Source organism: Pelodiscus sinensis, unplaced genomic scaffold (assembly GCF_049634645.1).
Source record: "Pelodiscus sinensis isolate JC-2024 unplaced genomic scaffold, ASM4963464v1 ctg202, whole genome shotgun sequence".
In the NCBI taxonomy this organism is placed as follows: domain Eukaryota; kingdom Metazoa; phylum Chordata; order Testudines; family Trionychidae; genus Pelodiscus; species Pelodiscus sinensis.
Window position 1 is genome coordinate 38,784 of NW_027465896.1, and position 16,030 is coordinate 54,813.

At 60.3% G+C, this 16,030-nt stretch overlaps 1 protein-coding gene across 1 annotated transcript; it reads right to left on the bottom strand.

The window, feature by feature from the left end:
- Nucleotides 1–914: 914 nt before the first annotated feature.
- LOC102461846 (red-sensitive opsin) lies at nucleotides 915–14,337 on the bottom strand. Its single transcript, XM_075916205.1, has 6 exons — nucleotides 9,951–14,337; nucleotides 7,029–7,325; nucleotides 6,370–6,538; nucleotides 5,444–5,609; nucleotides 5,077–5,316; nucleotides 915–2,225 (listed from the first exon to the last, which is right to left on the bottom strand). The coding sequence occupies exons 1-6, from the start codon at nucleotides 10,057–10,059 to the stop codon at nucleotides 2,109–2,111; spliced, it is 1,098 nt and encodes a 365-aa protein (XP_075772320.1). The 5' UTR covers nucleotides 10,060–14,337; the 3' UTR covers nucleotides 915–2,108.
- Nucleotides 14,338–16,030: the final 1,693 nt, after the last annotated feature.

The window sequence follows — 16,030 nt, forward strand, 5'->3', positions numbered from 1 at the left end:
CGGGGCAGCGCCGGGGAGCAGGAGTTAGCCGTGGCGGGTGCGTGGCGGGCAGCGCCAGGGAGGAGGCGTTAGCCGTGGCGGGTGCGTGGCAGGGCAGCGCAGGGGAGCAGGCGTTAGCCGTGGCGGCTGTGTGGCGGGGCAGCGCAGGGGAGCAGGCGTTAGCCGTGGCGGGTGCGTGGCAGCGCCAGGGAGCAGGAGTTAGCCGTGGCGGGTGCGTGGCAGGGCAGCGCAGGGGAGCAGGCGTTAGCCGTGGCGGGTGCGTGGCAGCGCCAGGGAGCAGGAGTTAGCCGTGGCGGGTGCGTGGCAGGGCAGCGCAGGGGAGCAGGCGTTAGCCGTGGCGGGTGTGTGGCAGCGCCAGGGAGCAGGAGTTAGCCGTGGCGGGTGCGTGGCAGCGCCACGGAGCAGGAGTTAGCCATGGCGGGTGCGTGGCAGGGCAGCGCCGGGGAGCAGGAGTTAGCCGTGGCGGGTGCGTGGCAGGGCAGCGCAGGGGAGCAGGCGTTAGCCGTGGAGGCTTTGTGGCGGGGCAGTGCCGGGGAGCAGGAGTTAGCCGTGGCGGGTGCGTGGCAGGGCAGCGCAGGGGAGCAGGCGTTAGCCGTGGCGGGTGCGTGGCAGCGCCAGGGAGCAGGAGTTAGCCGTGGCGGGTGTGTGGCAGCGCCAGGGAGCAGGAGTTAGCCATGGCGGGTGCGTGGCAGGGCAGCGCCGGGGAGCAGGAGTTAGCCGTGGCGGCTGTGTGGCGGGGCGGTGCTGGGGAGCAGAGGTTAGCCATGGCAGATGCGTGGTGGGGTGGTGCCGGGCAGCAGGCGTTAGCTATGGCCATGCCAAACTCAGCTTCCCATGTGCTGTGAAAGAAGCAACCCCCGAGTCCCAGCTGCGGCCCCCGCAAAGCCTGGCCCCTTGTGGGCTCCCTGGAGGAAGCTGGCGAGCTGGTACAGAAGTTACAAACCTTTATTAGCTATGGTACAGGCCGTCCCGGCGCTGGCCCCGGTGCCCCAGAGGGGTGACGCCGGCTGGCCGTGTCCTCTGCTCTATGCTGCGTTCCCAGCTAGGCTCGTTATCAAACACTATTTACAGGGGGCCAGCTTGGGGGGTGGAATATGAGAGGGGATGATTCTCCATCGCTCCACTCAGGCACAGCCACCTCTGGGGCGCAGCAGTTTCACCCCACACTCCTGGCCTTACTGAGATGCAGCCACCTGTGGGCTGGAGCCAGACACGGGCTCCGGTGCCCTTTCCAGGAGTGACGCCTTGCGCCCAGGGGTGGCCCGTGAGCCTAGGCAAGCTAGGCAGCTGCCTAGGGTGCCACTGGCCCAGGCGCCTGATGACGACGTCACGGCCACTGACAGCCGAGCAGGCAGGGGTGCCGATTGCACTGCCCTGCCTAGGGCGCCAGCTGCTGCAGCCGGCCTCGGGCCGCTCCTGCTCGCGCCAGGGGTGGAGTGACACAGAATCATGGTGGGAGATGGGGCCATCGCTTTTGTGGCGCAGTGGGGGCTGTCTGCTCTGTAACCCGGTGCCCCCCCACCCCCCGCTGGGATGGGAGATTCTCACTGACTCTCCCAAATGTGGATTAACCCAGACACCCAGGCTCAGCATCCCTGGAGAGACAAAGGGGAGAGGGCGGAGACCAGCACCTGGCTGGGGGGCAGGGCCTGGGAGGGGAAGCAGGAGGAGAAGACTAGAGGGGGGCTAGATTTGGAGGGGCCTGGTCTCCCCCCATCTCAAGGGGGGGCTGAGGCCTCCTAGCCCTGGTTCCTGTGACCGGGTTGCATCTATGCTGGGCTGTACCCTGGAGAAGCGATAAACTCCCTCAATTCTACTGGCAGGCGGAGTCTGTTCTGCCATTACGGGGTGCAGGGGCGGGGAGACCTCAACACGCCGTCACAGCTTTACAAAAGCTAAACTCTCCTGGCCCCTGCTGGATGGAAAGGGGCCTCCTTCCCCGTGTGGGGCGGAGCCAGCCATTGGTGGGGCGGAGTCTCCCGAGGAGACATGGCAAACTGACAGTACTTCATATGCTCAAGAGGGATCCATACTGTGTGGGAGGCGGGGGGGAGGAGGGGCAGTCCTGTCCGGCTGTCCATCCAGCTTTCCGTCCGCGGGGGTCCCGCCTATGCCGGTGACACAGAGGAGTTGGAGACGGAGGAGACCTCAGTGCGGGAGGTGGAAGAGAGCTCCGAGCCGTCGTCCACCTTCTTGCCAAACAGCTGCATGATGCAGTTACGGAACTGGGGGGCAGAGGTGGAGTGAGAGGGGGCAGGGCACCGGGGAGCCCTGCAGAGCTGCTTTAGTAATGAGCCGTCTGTTCATCCATCCACCTGTCTGTCCACCCACCCATCTGTCCATCCATCCTTCTGTCCACACACCTGTCTGTCCACACACCCCTCTGTTCATCCATCCTTCTGTCCACCCACCTGTCTGTCCACACACCCCTCTGTTCATCCATCCTTCTGTCCACCCACCTGTCTGTCCACCCACCCCTCTGTTCATCCATCCTTCTGTCCACACACCTGTCTGTCCACACACCCCTCTGTTCATCCATCCTTCTGTCCACCCACCTGTCTGTCCACCCACCCCTCTGTTCATCCATCCTTCTGTCCACCCACCTGTCTGTCCACCCACCCCTCTGTTCATCCATCCTTCTGTCCACCCACCTGTCTGTCCACCCACCCATCTGTCCATCCATCCTTCTGTCCACACACCCCTCTGTTCATCCATCCTTCTGTCCACACACCTGTCTGTCCACCCACCCCTCTGTTCATCCATCCTTCTGTCCACCCACCTGTCTGTCCACCCACCCCTCTGTTCATCCATCCTTCTGTCCACACACCTGTCTGTCCACCCACCCCTCTGTTCATCCATCCTTCTGTCCACACACCTGTCTGTCCACACACCCATCTGTTCATCCATCCTTCTGTCCACACACCTGTCTGTCCACCCACCCATCTGTTCATCCATCCTTCTGTCCACACACCTGTCTGTCCACCCACCCCTCTGTTCATCCATCCTTCTGTCCACCCACCTGTCTGTCCACCCACCCCTCTGTTCATCCATCCTTCTGTCCACCCACCTGTCTGTCCACCCATCCATCTGTTCATCCATCCTTCTGTCCACCCACCCCTCTGTTCATCCATCCTTCTGTCCACACACCTGTCTGTCCACACACCCCTCTGTTCATCCATCCTTCTGTCCACCCACTTGTCTGTCCACCCACCCATCTGTTCATCCATCCTTCTGTCCACCCACCTGTCTGTCCACCCACCCATCTGTTCATCCATCCTTCTGTCCACCCACCTGTCTGTCCACCCACCCGTCTGTTCATCCATCCTTCTGTCCACCCACCTGTCTGTCCACCCACCCATCTGTTCATCCATCCTTCTGTCCACCCACCTGTCTGTCCACCCACCCATCTGTTCATCCATCCTTCTGTCCACCCACCTGTCTGTCCACCCACCCATCTGTTCATCCATCCTTCTGTCCACCCACCTGTCTGTCCACCCACCCATCTGTTCATCCATCCTTCTGTCCACCCACCTGTCTGTCCACCCACCCATCTGTTCATCCATCCTTCTGTCCACCCACCTGTCTGTCCACCCACCCATCTGTTCATCCATCCTTCTGTCCACCCACCTGTCTGTCCACCCACCCATCTGTTCATCCATCCTTCTGTCCACCCACCTGTCTGTCCACCCACCCATCTGTTCATCCATCCTTCTGTCCACCCACCTGTCTGTCCACCCACCCATCTGTTCATCCATCCTTCTGTCCACCCACCTGTCTGTCCACCCACCCATCTGTTCATCCATCCTTCTGTCCACACACCTGTCTGTCCACCCACCCATCTGTTCATCCATCCTTCTGTCCACCCACCTGTCTGTCCATCCATCCTTCTGTCCACACACCTGTCTGTCCACCCACCCATCTGTTCATCCATCCTTCTGTCCACCCACCTGTCTGTCCACCCACCCCTCTGTTCATCCATCCTTCTGTCCACCCACCTGTCTGTCCACCCACCCATCTGTTAATCCATCCTTCCGTCCACACACCTGTCTGTCCACCCACCCATCTGTCAATCCATCCTTCCGTCCACACACCTGTCTGTCCATCCATCCTTCTGTCCACCCACCCGTCTGTTCATCCATCCCTCTGTCCACACACCTGTCTGTCCACCCACCCATCTGTTCATCCATCCTTCTGTCCACCCACCCGTCTGTTCATCCACCCTTCTGTCCACACACCTGTCTGTCCACCCACCCATCTGTTCAGCCATCCTTCCGTCCACACACCTGTCTGTCCACCCGCCCATCTGTTCATCCATCCTTCCGTCCACACTCCTGTCTGTCCACCCATCCTTTCCACCCATCCTTCTGTCCACCCACCCATCTGTTCATCCATCCTTCTGTCCACCCACCCGTCTGTTCATCCACCCTTCTGTCCACACACCTGTCTGTCCACCCACCCATCTGTTCATCCATCTTTCTGTCCACCCACCCGTCAGTCCACCCACCCATCTGTTCATCCATCTTTCTGTCCACCCACCCGTCTGTCCACCCACCCATCTGTTCATCCATCTTTCTGTCCACCCACCCGTCAGTCCACCCACCCATCTGTTCATCCATCTTTCTGTCCACCCACCCGTCTGTCCACCCACCTGTCTGTTCATCCATCCGTCTGTCCACACACCCGTCTGTCCACCCACCCGTCTGTTCATCCATCTTTCTGTCCAGCCACCCATCTGCACCTTCACCCACCCGTCTGCCCACCCACCCGTCCACTCACCCATCTGCACCTCCAGCCATCCCTTTTCTATTTCTTCATGTACCCACCCACTCATTTACTGCATCTTCATCCATCTACTGCCCCTCCACCCACCCCCTGCCCATTCCTCCCCGTCAATCCATCCGCCTGCCTCACCTTCATCCACCTGCACCCACCCCTCCTGCTCCCTTGCACACTGCTCCCCAGATACCCCATCCCTCCAGTCACTCACCTCAGCGTCCCTCCACACACCCGTCTATGGCCCGGAGAGCCCATGCAGTGTCCATTTCCCAGCATGCCCCGGGGCCTTGAGCCACTCACCTGCCTGTTCATGAAGACGTAGATGATGGGGTTGTAGATGGTGGCGCTCTTGGCGAAGTAGGCGGGCAGAGCGGCTGCCAGCGGGTGGAAGGCGTAGCCAGGGTTGGCGGCGGCGAAGCAGGCGAAGAAGGTGTAGGGGCCCCAGCAGAAGATGTAGGCGATGATCATGACCACCACCATGCGTGACACTTCCTTCTCCGCCTTCTGCGTGGACTCCGATTCCTTCTGCTGGGCCGCCACCTGCCGGCCGGGAGAGGCAGCTGGGTTAGCCTCTGGCAGGCTGGGCTGCGGGGGGCAGCAGCCGGCCCTGGGCAACTGACAGGGCACTACTCAAGGGGCCCGGCCAGGGCAGGCTCAGGGCGCTCACCGAGCGGATGGCCAGCCACACTTGCAGGTAGCAGAGCACGATGACGCTCAGGGGGATGAAGCAGCAGGTGATCATCAACACAACCATGTAGGACTGAACCCCAGGGTCTGAGCTGCCACTGAAAACATCTGGGCCACAGGAGGTCTTCAAGCCATGGGGCCAGTACCTGGAGGGCATGGAGCAGTCAGGGGGGGCACAGTCCCAGCCGCTCTTCCCCCCATAGCCCAGCTCACCCTTCTGCCCCGACCCCTTCCCACAGACCCACTCCTTCACCCCACGTGTACCATGTCAGCACTGGCACGAGAATATCTGGTGTGTTGCTTGTCAGCCCCGTGCTCCCGGCTCTCCCTGGCTCGTGCGCAGACAAGGTCTCGCTGCAGCGCCTGCCAGTGGCAGCGGGTGAACCCTCTGGTTGGAGTCTCTGCAGAATTGCTTGGGGCGAGGGAGGCCCAGATGCTCCAAAGGACAGGAGCGCCTTGGAGAACATCCATGGTGCCCGAGGCCGAATTCAATGAGCAGCATTGGCAGAAGCCCAGAGACCGGCGCTCCCAGCGTGAGACAAACCAGAGAGGAGATGGAGGCCTGACAGCAGCCACCAAAGGGGAACTGGACAGCCCGGCCATTAGCCCCTCCTTCGGATGGGTGCTTGCAGCGTGGCCCTGCGCCCCCACAGGGACTGACAGGTACCACGGGGCGCTTGCCGCTGGACTCTGGGGCCGGTCCTGCAAGCTGAGCCTCAGAGGAGCGCGCGTGTGAATTTCATGTTGGACTTTCTATAAACACGGCATGTTGCCTTGTCCCCTGAAAAGCTCCCTCCCACATGCTTCTTATGAGCAGGGCACCCTCAGGCCCCTTCCTCTCTCTCACACCCATCCCCCAACTCCGCCACATCCTCTCCCCCAGCTCGGCTGCGGCCTCGCGCCCACCTGCTCCAGCCGAAGATGGGGGGTGCCGTCCAGGCAGCGGACCACAGCCAGGAGAAGATGATGCCACCCATGGCCAGCTTCCCATCAAACTTGATGTTGCCAAAGGGCTTGCACACCACGAACCAGCGCTCCCAGGAAATGATAGCCAGCGACCACAGTGCCGTGATACCTGCAGGGCACCAGCGTCACTGGGGGCCACGGGGCGAATCCCGCTGCTGGGGGTTCTGGAGCCATGGCCGGAGAGGGGGCACGTTAGCCCGGGGGGGGGGGCCAGGGAAGAGTGGCGCCCTGTGGCTGGAGGACAAGGGGAGCAGGTTTGGCGGGGGCAGGATTTAAGCTGAGCTGGAGTTGGCTGGAGCAGAGCTCTGGTTCACGATTTCCCTTGCCTCCAGGCTCCATGGGGGTGTGTGTTGGGGCCATGGCTTCCCATGGACAGGGAGAGACGGTAGCTTCCTGAGGGGGTGGCTCCCATGGACTCAGTGGGGCCATTTTTCCCTATTGATGGGGCTGGATGATGGCTCCCTGTTGATAGACAGGGGTGTGGCTCTGGCGCCCGTGAGTGGCTCGGGACCCTGGTGCCCACGCCTGTCCATGGGCAGCTCCTGTGGGTGCTGAGGGGCTGGAGCTCTCCATGGGTGGGGCAGGTGGGCCGCTCTCACCACAGACGGAGACGGTGTAGCCCTCAATGACGCAGAGCGGGTGGCCCAGCACGAAGTAGCCGAAGATCTGGTTGATGACGCTGATGGTGCTGGCGATGAGGGTCTCGCCCAGGTCAGCGATCGCCAGGTTCACCAGGATCCAGTTCAGTGGGTGCCGCAGCTTCTTGAACTTCCAGGTGGCCACCAGCACCAGCCCATTGGTGAAGACGGAGGCGAAGACCACGAAGACCATCCAGAGGGAGACCAGGTTGTAGACCCAGCGTGGCGCGATGTGGTAGTTGGGGCCTTCGAAGGGGCCTGGAGTGCAGGATGGGGATGAGGGTGGCCCCGCTGGTCCCCTGCCCGGCACTTCTGCACTCTGGGGCCCCAGCTACGCCCCCCATGGTATCTTTTCTGCCCTGAACCCCAGCTCCTTCCCCGGTGGTACCCCAGGCCCCCACTGTGCCCCAGCTCCCCTCCCTCTGCAGTACCCCAGCCCCCCACTTCTCTCCCCAGGCCTCAGCTCCCCTCCCCCCACTTCTCCCCCATGCTCCAGCTCCCCTTCCCCATATTACCTTAGCCCCCTTGCACCCCAACTCATCTCCCCCTGGTACCCCAGCCCCCCACTTTCCCCCCATGCCCCAGCTCCCCTCCCCCTGCAGTATCCCAACTCCCCTTCCCCGGGATACCGTAGCCCCCCTGCACCCCAACTCATCTCCCCCTGGTACCCCAGCCCCCCACTTTCCCCCCATGCCCCAGCTCCCCTCCCCCTGCAGTATCCCAACTCCCCTTCCCCGGGATACCGTAGCCCCCCTGCACCTTAACTCATCTCTCCCTGGTACCCCAGCCCCCCACTTTCCCCCCATGCCCCAGCTCCCCTCCCCCTGCAGTATCCCAACTCCCCTTCCCCGGGATACCGTAGCCCCCCTGCACCTTAACTCATCTCCCCCCGGTACCCCAGCCCCCCACTTTCCCCCCATGCCCCAGCTCCCCTCCCCCTGAGTATCCCAACTCCCCTTCCCCGGGATACCGTAGCCCCCCTGCACCTTAACTCATCTCCCCCCGGTACCCCAGCCCCCCACTTTCCCCCCATGCCCCAGCTCCCCTCCCCCTGCAGTATCCCAACTCCCCTTCCCCGGGATACCGTAGCCCCCCTGCACCTTAACTCATCTCTCCCTGGTATCCCAGCCCCCCACTTTCCCCCCATGCCCCAGCTCCCCTCCCCCTGCAGTATCCCAACTCCCCTTCCCCGGGATACCGTAGCCCCCCTGCACCTTAACTCATCTCTCCCTGGTATCCCAGCCCCCCACTTTCCCCCCATGCCCCAGCTCCCCTCCCCCTGCAGTATCCCAACTCCCCTTCCCCGGGATACCGTAGCCCCCCTGCACCTTAACTCATCTCCCCCCGGTACCCCAGCCCCCCACTTTCCCCCCATGCCCCAGCTCCCCTCCCCCTGCAGTATCCCAACTCCCCTTCCCCGGGATACCGTAGCCCCCCTGCACCTTAACTCATCTCCCCCCGATACCCCAGCCCCCCACTTTCCCCCCATGCCCCAGCTCCCCTCCCCCTGCAGTATCCCAACTCCCCTTCCCCGGGATACCGTAGCCCCCCTGCACCTTAACTCATCTCCCCCCGGTACCCCAGCCCCCCACTTTCCCCCCATGCCCCAGCTCCCCTCCCCCTGCAGTATCCCAACTCCCCTTCCCCGGGATACCGTAGCCCCCCTGCACCTTAACTCATCTCCCCCTGGTACCCCAGCCCCCCACTTTCCCCCCATGCCCCAGCTCCCCTCCCCCTGCAGTATCCCAACTCCCCTTCCCCGGGATACCGTAGCCCCCCTGCACCTTAACTCATCTCCCCCCGGTACCCCAGCCCCCCACTTTCCCCCCATGCCCCAGCTCCCCTCCCCCTGCAGTATCCCAACTCCCCTTCCCCGGGATACCGTAGCCCCCTGCACCTTAACTCATCTCTCCCTGGTACCCCAGCCCCCCACTTTCCCTCCATGCCCCAGCTCCCCTCCCCCTGCAGTATCCCAACTCCCCTTCCCCGGGATACCGTAGCCCCCCTGCACCTTAACTCATCTCCCCCCGGTACCCCAGCCCCCCACTTTCCCCCCATGCCCCAGCTCCCCTCCCCCTGCAGTATCCCAACTCCCCTTCCCCAGGATACCGTAGCCCCCCTGCACCTTAACTCATCTCTCCCTGGTACCCCAGCCCCCCACTTTCCCCCCATGCCCCAGCTCCCCTCCCCCTGCAGTATCCCAACTCCCCTTCCCCGGGATACCGTAGCCCCCCTGCACCTTAACTCATCTCCCCCCGGTACCCCAGCCCCCCACTTTCCCCCCATGCCCCAGCTCCCCTCCCCCTGCAGTATCCCAACTCCCCTTCCCCGGGATACCGTAGCCCCCCTGCACCTTAACTCATCTCCCCCCGGTACCCCAGCCCCCCACTTTCCCCCCATGCCCCAGCTCCCCTCCCCCTGCAGTATCCCAACTCCCCTTCCCCGGGATACCGTAGCCCCCCTGCACCTTAACTCATCTCTCCCTGGTACCCCAGCCCCCCACTTTCCCCCCATGCCCCAGCTCCCCTCCCCCTGCAGTATCCCAACTCCCCTTCCCCGGGATACCGTAGCCCCCCTGCACCTTAACTCATCTCCCCCCGGTACCCCAGCCCCCCACTTTCCCCCCATGCCCCAGCTCCCCTCCCCCTGCAGTATCCCAACTCCCCTTCCCCGGGATACCGTAGCCCCCCTGCACCTTAACTCATCTCCCCCCGGTACCCCAGCCCCCCACTTTCCCCCCATGCCCCAGCTCCCCTCCCCCTGAGTATCCCAACTCCCCTTCCCCGGGATACCGTAGCCCCCCTGCACCTTAACTCATCTCCCCCCGGTACCCCAGCCCCCCACTTTCCCCCCATGCCCCAGCTCCCCTCCCCCTGCACTCACCCCGTGTGTTGTTACTGTTGGTGTAGACAAAGATGCTGTCCCGGGTTGTATCGTCGTCATCGTTGCGCCGCCGGGCAGCAAAAACAGCCCCGTCCCAGGCCTGCGTCATGGTGGCCCCGCTGCTGCGCTTCCCCTGCCCCCCTGCCCGCCTCTGTCTCTCCCTCTTCACCACCGGCCACACTCACTGGCTCTCCGTGTCGCTCTCGTGTCCCACTCTCCCAAGCGCCCACTCTGCACCCAGCTCCTGGGCAGCACCCGCTTTATAACCCACCCCCCCGGGGCAGATTACACCCCCCAGCCCCAGAGCCAGATCCCCCAAAAGCTCTTGATCCTTTAATTGGGCTCCAGGTTTAGCCCTCCTCCCCCCGACCCCGATCTCCCAGCCCCTCGCCCAGCGACTCCCCAGTGCTGTGCGTCACACACGCTGACTTTGCCGGACACTTCAGGTGAGAGATCAGGGGGGCTGATTAGAGGGAGCCCAGAGCTAATCCCCTTTGAGCGTGGCCCAGCTCTGCAATTTCCTAATGGCCCATTTTCCTAACTAGGCCACAGACACCTGCCGGCCCATTTCCCCGCACAGCCGGACCGACTGTTTGTCAGTGACAGGGAGGTGGGGAGACCAGCTTCTCGACATACCCCGTCACCCACATCCCACCGCATCCTTTCATCTGCATTCAACCCATCCCCTGCACACACACCCCAGACCTTATGGCATTTCCTCACCTGCTCGTGTCACCTGCACACACAACCTGTCACCCGTCCTCATCACACCCCATCATCCACACCCCACTGCATCCTGTAACCAGCATTCACCCCATCCCCTGCACACACATCCTGTTACCCACACCTCATCACCTGCACTCTTCCTCTCACCTGCACAACCCCCTGTGACGGCGCGTTGGGGGTTCCCCGTCTCCTGCACCCCGAAATGGCACAAACAGACTGCACCAGCCAGTGGAATTGAGGGTGGTTTATTGCTCCTCCAGCACAGCGCAGCACAGATGTAGTCTGGTCACAGGAACTGGGCTAGGATGCCTCAGGCCCCCTTGAGATGGGTGAGACTGGGCCCCTAAACTCCAGCCCCTTCTCCTAGGCTCTCCTCCATGCCCTCCGACAGCCAGCAACCAACTCACTAACTTCCAGCCCTGCCCCCCAGCCAAGGCAGCATTCCACCTTCCTTTGTTCCTCTCCATGGGGGGTGTCTGGCCACTGGTTTGCATAGTGACTCATCCTGTTTTGCTGGGTCGTGGTACCCACGGCAGCCAGTGGGGGTTCCCTCAGAGCCAGCAGCATAGAAAACCAGCCAGGTACCCCCACTACGTCACACCCCCATACCACCTACACCCCATATGCACACACACACTCTGTCACCCTCACACACCCCATCGAGGTCATCAAATCCAGTCCTCCGCCCGCACGGAAGGACCAAACCCCATCTAGACCATCCCTGCCAGGTGTCTGTCCAACCTGCTCTTCAGTATCCCCAGAGATGGAGACTCCACAACCTGCCCAGACAATTTAATCTACTGTTTAACCACCCTGCCAGGCAGGTAGTTTTTCCCAATGTCCAACCTCAACCTCCCTGGCTGCAGTTTAAGCCCACTGCTGCTTGTCCTGTCCTCAGAGGCCAACGAGAACAATTTTTCTCCCTCCTCTTTGTAACATCCTTTTAGATACCTGAAAACCGCTTTCACGTCCCCTCTCTGGGTATGTCTACACTACCACCCTAGTTCGAACTAGGGTGGTAATGTAGGCAACTGGAGTTGCAAATGAAGCCCGGGATTTGAATTTCCCGGGCTTCATTTGCATAAAGCCGGGCACCGCCATTTTTAAATGTCCGCTAGTGCGGACTCCGTGCCCGAGGCTACACGTGGCACGGACTAGGTAGTTCGGACTAGGCTTCCTAATCCGAACTACCGTTACTCCTCGTGAAACCTGATTCTTTCAGTCTGCCCTCACAGGTCCTGCCTTGAGGGCAGGGGGCTGGACTCGATGACCTCTCGAGGTCCCTTCCAGTCCTATGAGTCTATGTTTTCCAGACTGTTAATCATTTTTAAAAACAAGCATTCCTGTGGCACCTTAGAGACTAACATGGCTACCTCTCGGAGACTTTTATCATTTTTGTTGCTATTCTCTTGACTTTTTCCATGTTGTCCACATCTTCCCTGAAATGTGGCACCGAGAACTGGACACAACACTTGGAGGCCTATTCAGGACAGAGCAGAGCGGAAGACTGACTTCTCATGTCTTACTCACAACACTCCTGCTAATACATCCCATCCCATTCCCTGCACACACACACTGTCATCTGCATTCTGTCACCCTCACACCCTGTCACTTATACCTCAGCACAACCTGTTACCCTCACATACCTTGTCACCTACACCCCATCGCATCCTGTCACCTGCACTCAAGTACTGACACCCACACCTCATCACACTCTGTCAACCTCTCACACCCCATCACAATTCACCACCTTCACACACCCCATCACTACATTCCATCACTTTGATTCATGTCACCCACACTTCATCACACGCTATCACCCTCACAGACCCCGTCACCCACACCTTGTTGCATTCTGTCTCCTGCATTCACCCTTTTGCCTGCACACAAACCCTGCCATCTGCATCTCATCATACCCCATCACCCTCACTTATCTGGTCACCTGTGCCCCATTGTATCCTATAAACCACACCACATTACAACCTGTCACCCTCATTCGGTCACCTACATTCCTCTATCATCTGCAAAACACCCTGTCACCTGTACCCCATCATCCTCACACACCGTCACACCCCACTTATCCTCACACATCCCTGTCTTCTGTATTCACCCTGTCATTTTCCCACACACCCTGTCATTCTCACACACCCCATCATATACCATCACCTTTACACGCCCCATCACCTGCACCTCATCACACCCCATCACCCTCACATATCCGATCACTTGCATTCACCCCATCATCTGCACACACTCGCTGCCACTTGCAGCCCATCTCCCTCATGCACCCCATAACCCACTTCATTAACTCTGTCACCTCCACCTCGTCATACGCCATCACATTCTGTCACCTTCACACACCCCATCACCCACACCTTATGGGGGAGGGGCAGCTCCAAGGCAAAGGGCAGGAGATGAGCTGCACTGAGGAGCTGGCACTTGAGAGCTTCTTGGCCAAACCAGTCAGGATCACCTGTCAGAGGCTCCAAGATCAACCATTAGATCCCGGTCTACTGGCTGGTGACCACTGCAATACAGGATCACCTCTTACTTACACCACATCCCTTAAACTGCATTACCCATATCCCATCACACCCCTCCATCACCTCCACTCCCTCATGCACACACAAACCATCTCAACTGCACTGTGGCACTCACCAACATGCTGTCTGTCACCTATTCTGTCACCATGTACACACAGACCAACACTGACACTCCTCACTTGTGCCATAGCACTTTCACCAACTTCTACACCTCTCATGCATCCAAACTCCTGCATCCCATCTAATGCACCTCAACAGCTACGCAATATCATACACACTGTCGGCTACACCCTGCCACATGCACACATTGGCATACTAACACACCACCTCCTATTGGCTACACCCCATCTCTTAACCCTTGTTGCGCACACATCACCTAAACCACATCACACACACACTGACAGTGACATCTTACACTGTATCTCATCTAAACTAACACCCTCATACACCCTGTCACACGCTGACCCTATGTCCCATCAGCTATAGGCAGTAACACTGACACCCCATCATACACACACTGACACACCCCAATCTGACACCTATGCTCATGACATGCACACACGGACATCTAACCCCACCAGACAGGCACAAACTCATCCCAGCACTAACACCAATGTCTAATCCCCACACACTGACATAATCCTGTCACCTTAACCCTACTGCACCCCACTGTATACTCAGTGCCCCAGTGCCAACAGCTACCCTGCTACAGATCTTCACACATCCTGATACAATCCCAGCAGCTTCATTCTGTGACCCGCTCCAATGCAACAGCTACACCCAATCAGACTGACACCAACACCCTATACACTACAGCATGCTGTCACTGACCCCCTATGCAAGCACAGCACCTACACACTGATACGCCTACATATCGTCACACACACAGCCCAACAGCTAGAGGCCAGAACACCCCTGGATATACAGACAAAATGACTAGACCCCAAACTCTATCCACATACTCCCACAACCCCAAGACATCACAACATACACAACCCACAACAGTACACATTCACAACTATTCAATGCCTACAGGCATGAACTCTCCAACATGAATCCCCTCTGGCTAACCCAGGGTATGTCTACACCACCCCGCTAGTTCGAACTAGGAGGGTAATGTAGGCATACCGCACTTGCAAATGAAGCCCGGGATTTGAATTTCCCGGGCTTCATTTGCATAAGCAGGGAGCCGCCATTTTTAAAACCCCGCTGGTTCGAACCCTGTGCAGCGCGGCTACACGGGGCTCGAACTAGATAGTTTGGACCAGGCTTCCTATTCCGAACTACCGGTACACCTCATTCCACGAGGTGTACCGGTAGTTCGGAATAGGAAGCCTAGTCCGAACTACCTAGTTCGAGCCCCGTGTAGCCGTGCTGCACGGGGTTCGAACCAGCGGGGTTTTAAAAATGGCGGCTCCCTGCTTATGCAAATGAAGCCCGGGAAATTCAAATCCCGGGCTTCATTTGCAAGTGCGGTATGCCTACATTACCCTCCTAGTTCGAACTAGCGGGGTAGTGTAGACATACCCTCAGAGACCTACATTTCATAACACAACAGCACTCCTAACAGAAACCCAACCCCTAGTCCCCAACACCACCATTGCCCACAATCATCAGATAGCACCTTCGCTCCCAGACCAGCACACACATGCACCCTGCTACACAATGTACATGCCCTGCTAACACTCCCGTATCTTCCTTGCAACACCCCTTCCTCTCCCGATCCAGCCCCAGGGCAGGGACTGGCTGACTCAGGGGGCCACTGAATGGGACACAGGCCTGTCTGCTCTAGGGGGGCACCAGCCAGAGGCTGACTTGGGGGGGAAGGGGGCAGGAGACCTGTCCTCTCTAGGGGGCACTGGCCTCCATCTGGTCCCAGGGCACGGACTGGCTGGTTTAGGGGATGGTGGGGGGAGAAGGGGGCAGGAGATCTTTCTTCTCTAGGGGTCACTGGATCCCATCTGAACCCAGGGCACAGACTGGCTGGCTCTGGGGGGAGAAGGGGGCAGGAGACCTTTCCTTTCTAGGGGGCACTGGCTCCCATCAGACCCCAGGGCGGGGACTGGCTGGCTTAGGGGATGGGGGGAGAAGGAGGAAGGAGACCTGTCCTCTCTAGGGGGCACTGGCTCCCATCAGACCCCAGGGCACAGACTGGCTGGTTTAGGGGATGGGGGGAGAAGGGGGCAGGAGACCTGTCCTCTCTAGGGGCCACTGGCTCCCATCAGACCCCAGGGCACAGACTGGCTGGTTTAGGGGATGGGGGGAGAAGGGGGCAGGAGACCTGTCCTCTCTAGGGGGCACTGGCTCCCATCAGACCCCAGGGCACGGACTGGCTGGTTTAGGGGATGGGGGGAGAAGGAGGAAGGAGACCTGTCCTCTCTAGGGGGCACTGGCTCCCATCAGACCCCAGGGCACGGACTGGCTGGCTTAGGGGATGGGGGGAGAAGGGGGCAGGAGACCTGTCCTCTCTAGGGGCCACTGGCTCCCATCAGACCCCAGGGCACGGACTGGCTGGTTTAGGGGATGGGGGGAGAAGGGGGCAGGAGACCTGTCCTCTCTAGGGGGCACTGGCTCCCATCAGACCCCAGGGCACGGACTGGCTGGTTTAGGGGATGGGGGGAGAAGGGGGCAGGAGACCTGTCCTCTCTAGGGGGCACTGGCTCCCATCAGACCCCAGGGCACGGACTGGCTGGCTTAGGGGATGGGGGGAGAAGGAGGAAGGAGACCTGTCCTCTCTAGGGGGCACTGGCTCCCATCAGACCCCAGGGCACGGACTGGCTGGCTTAGGGGATGGGGGGAGAAGGAGGAAGG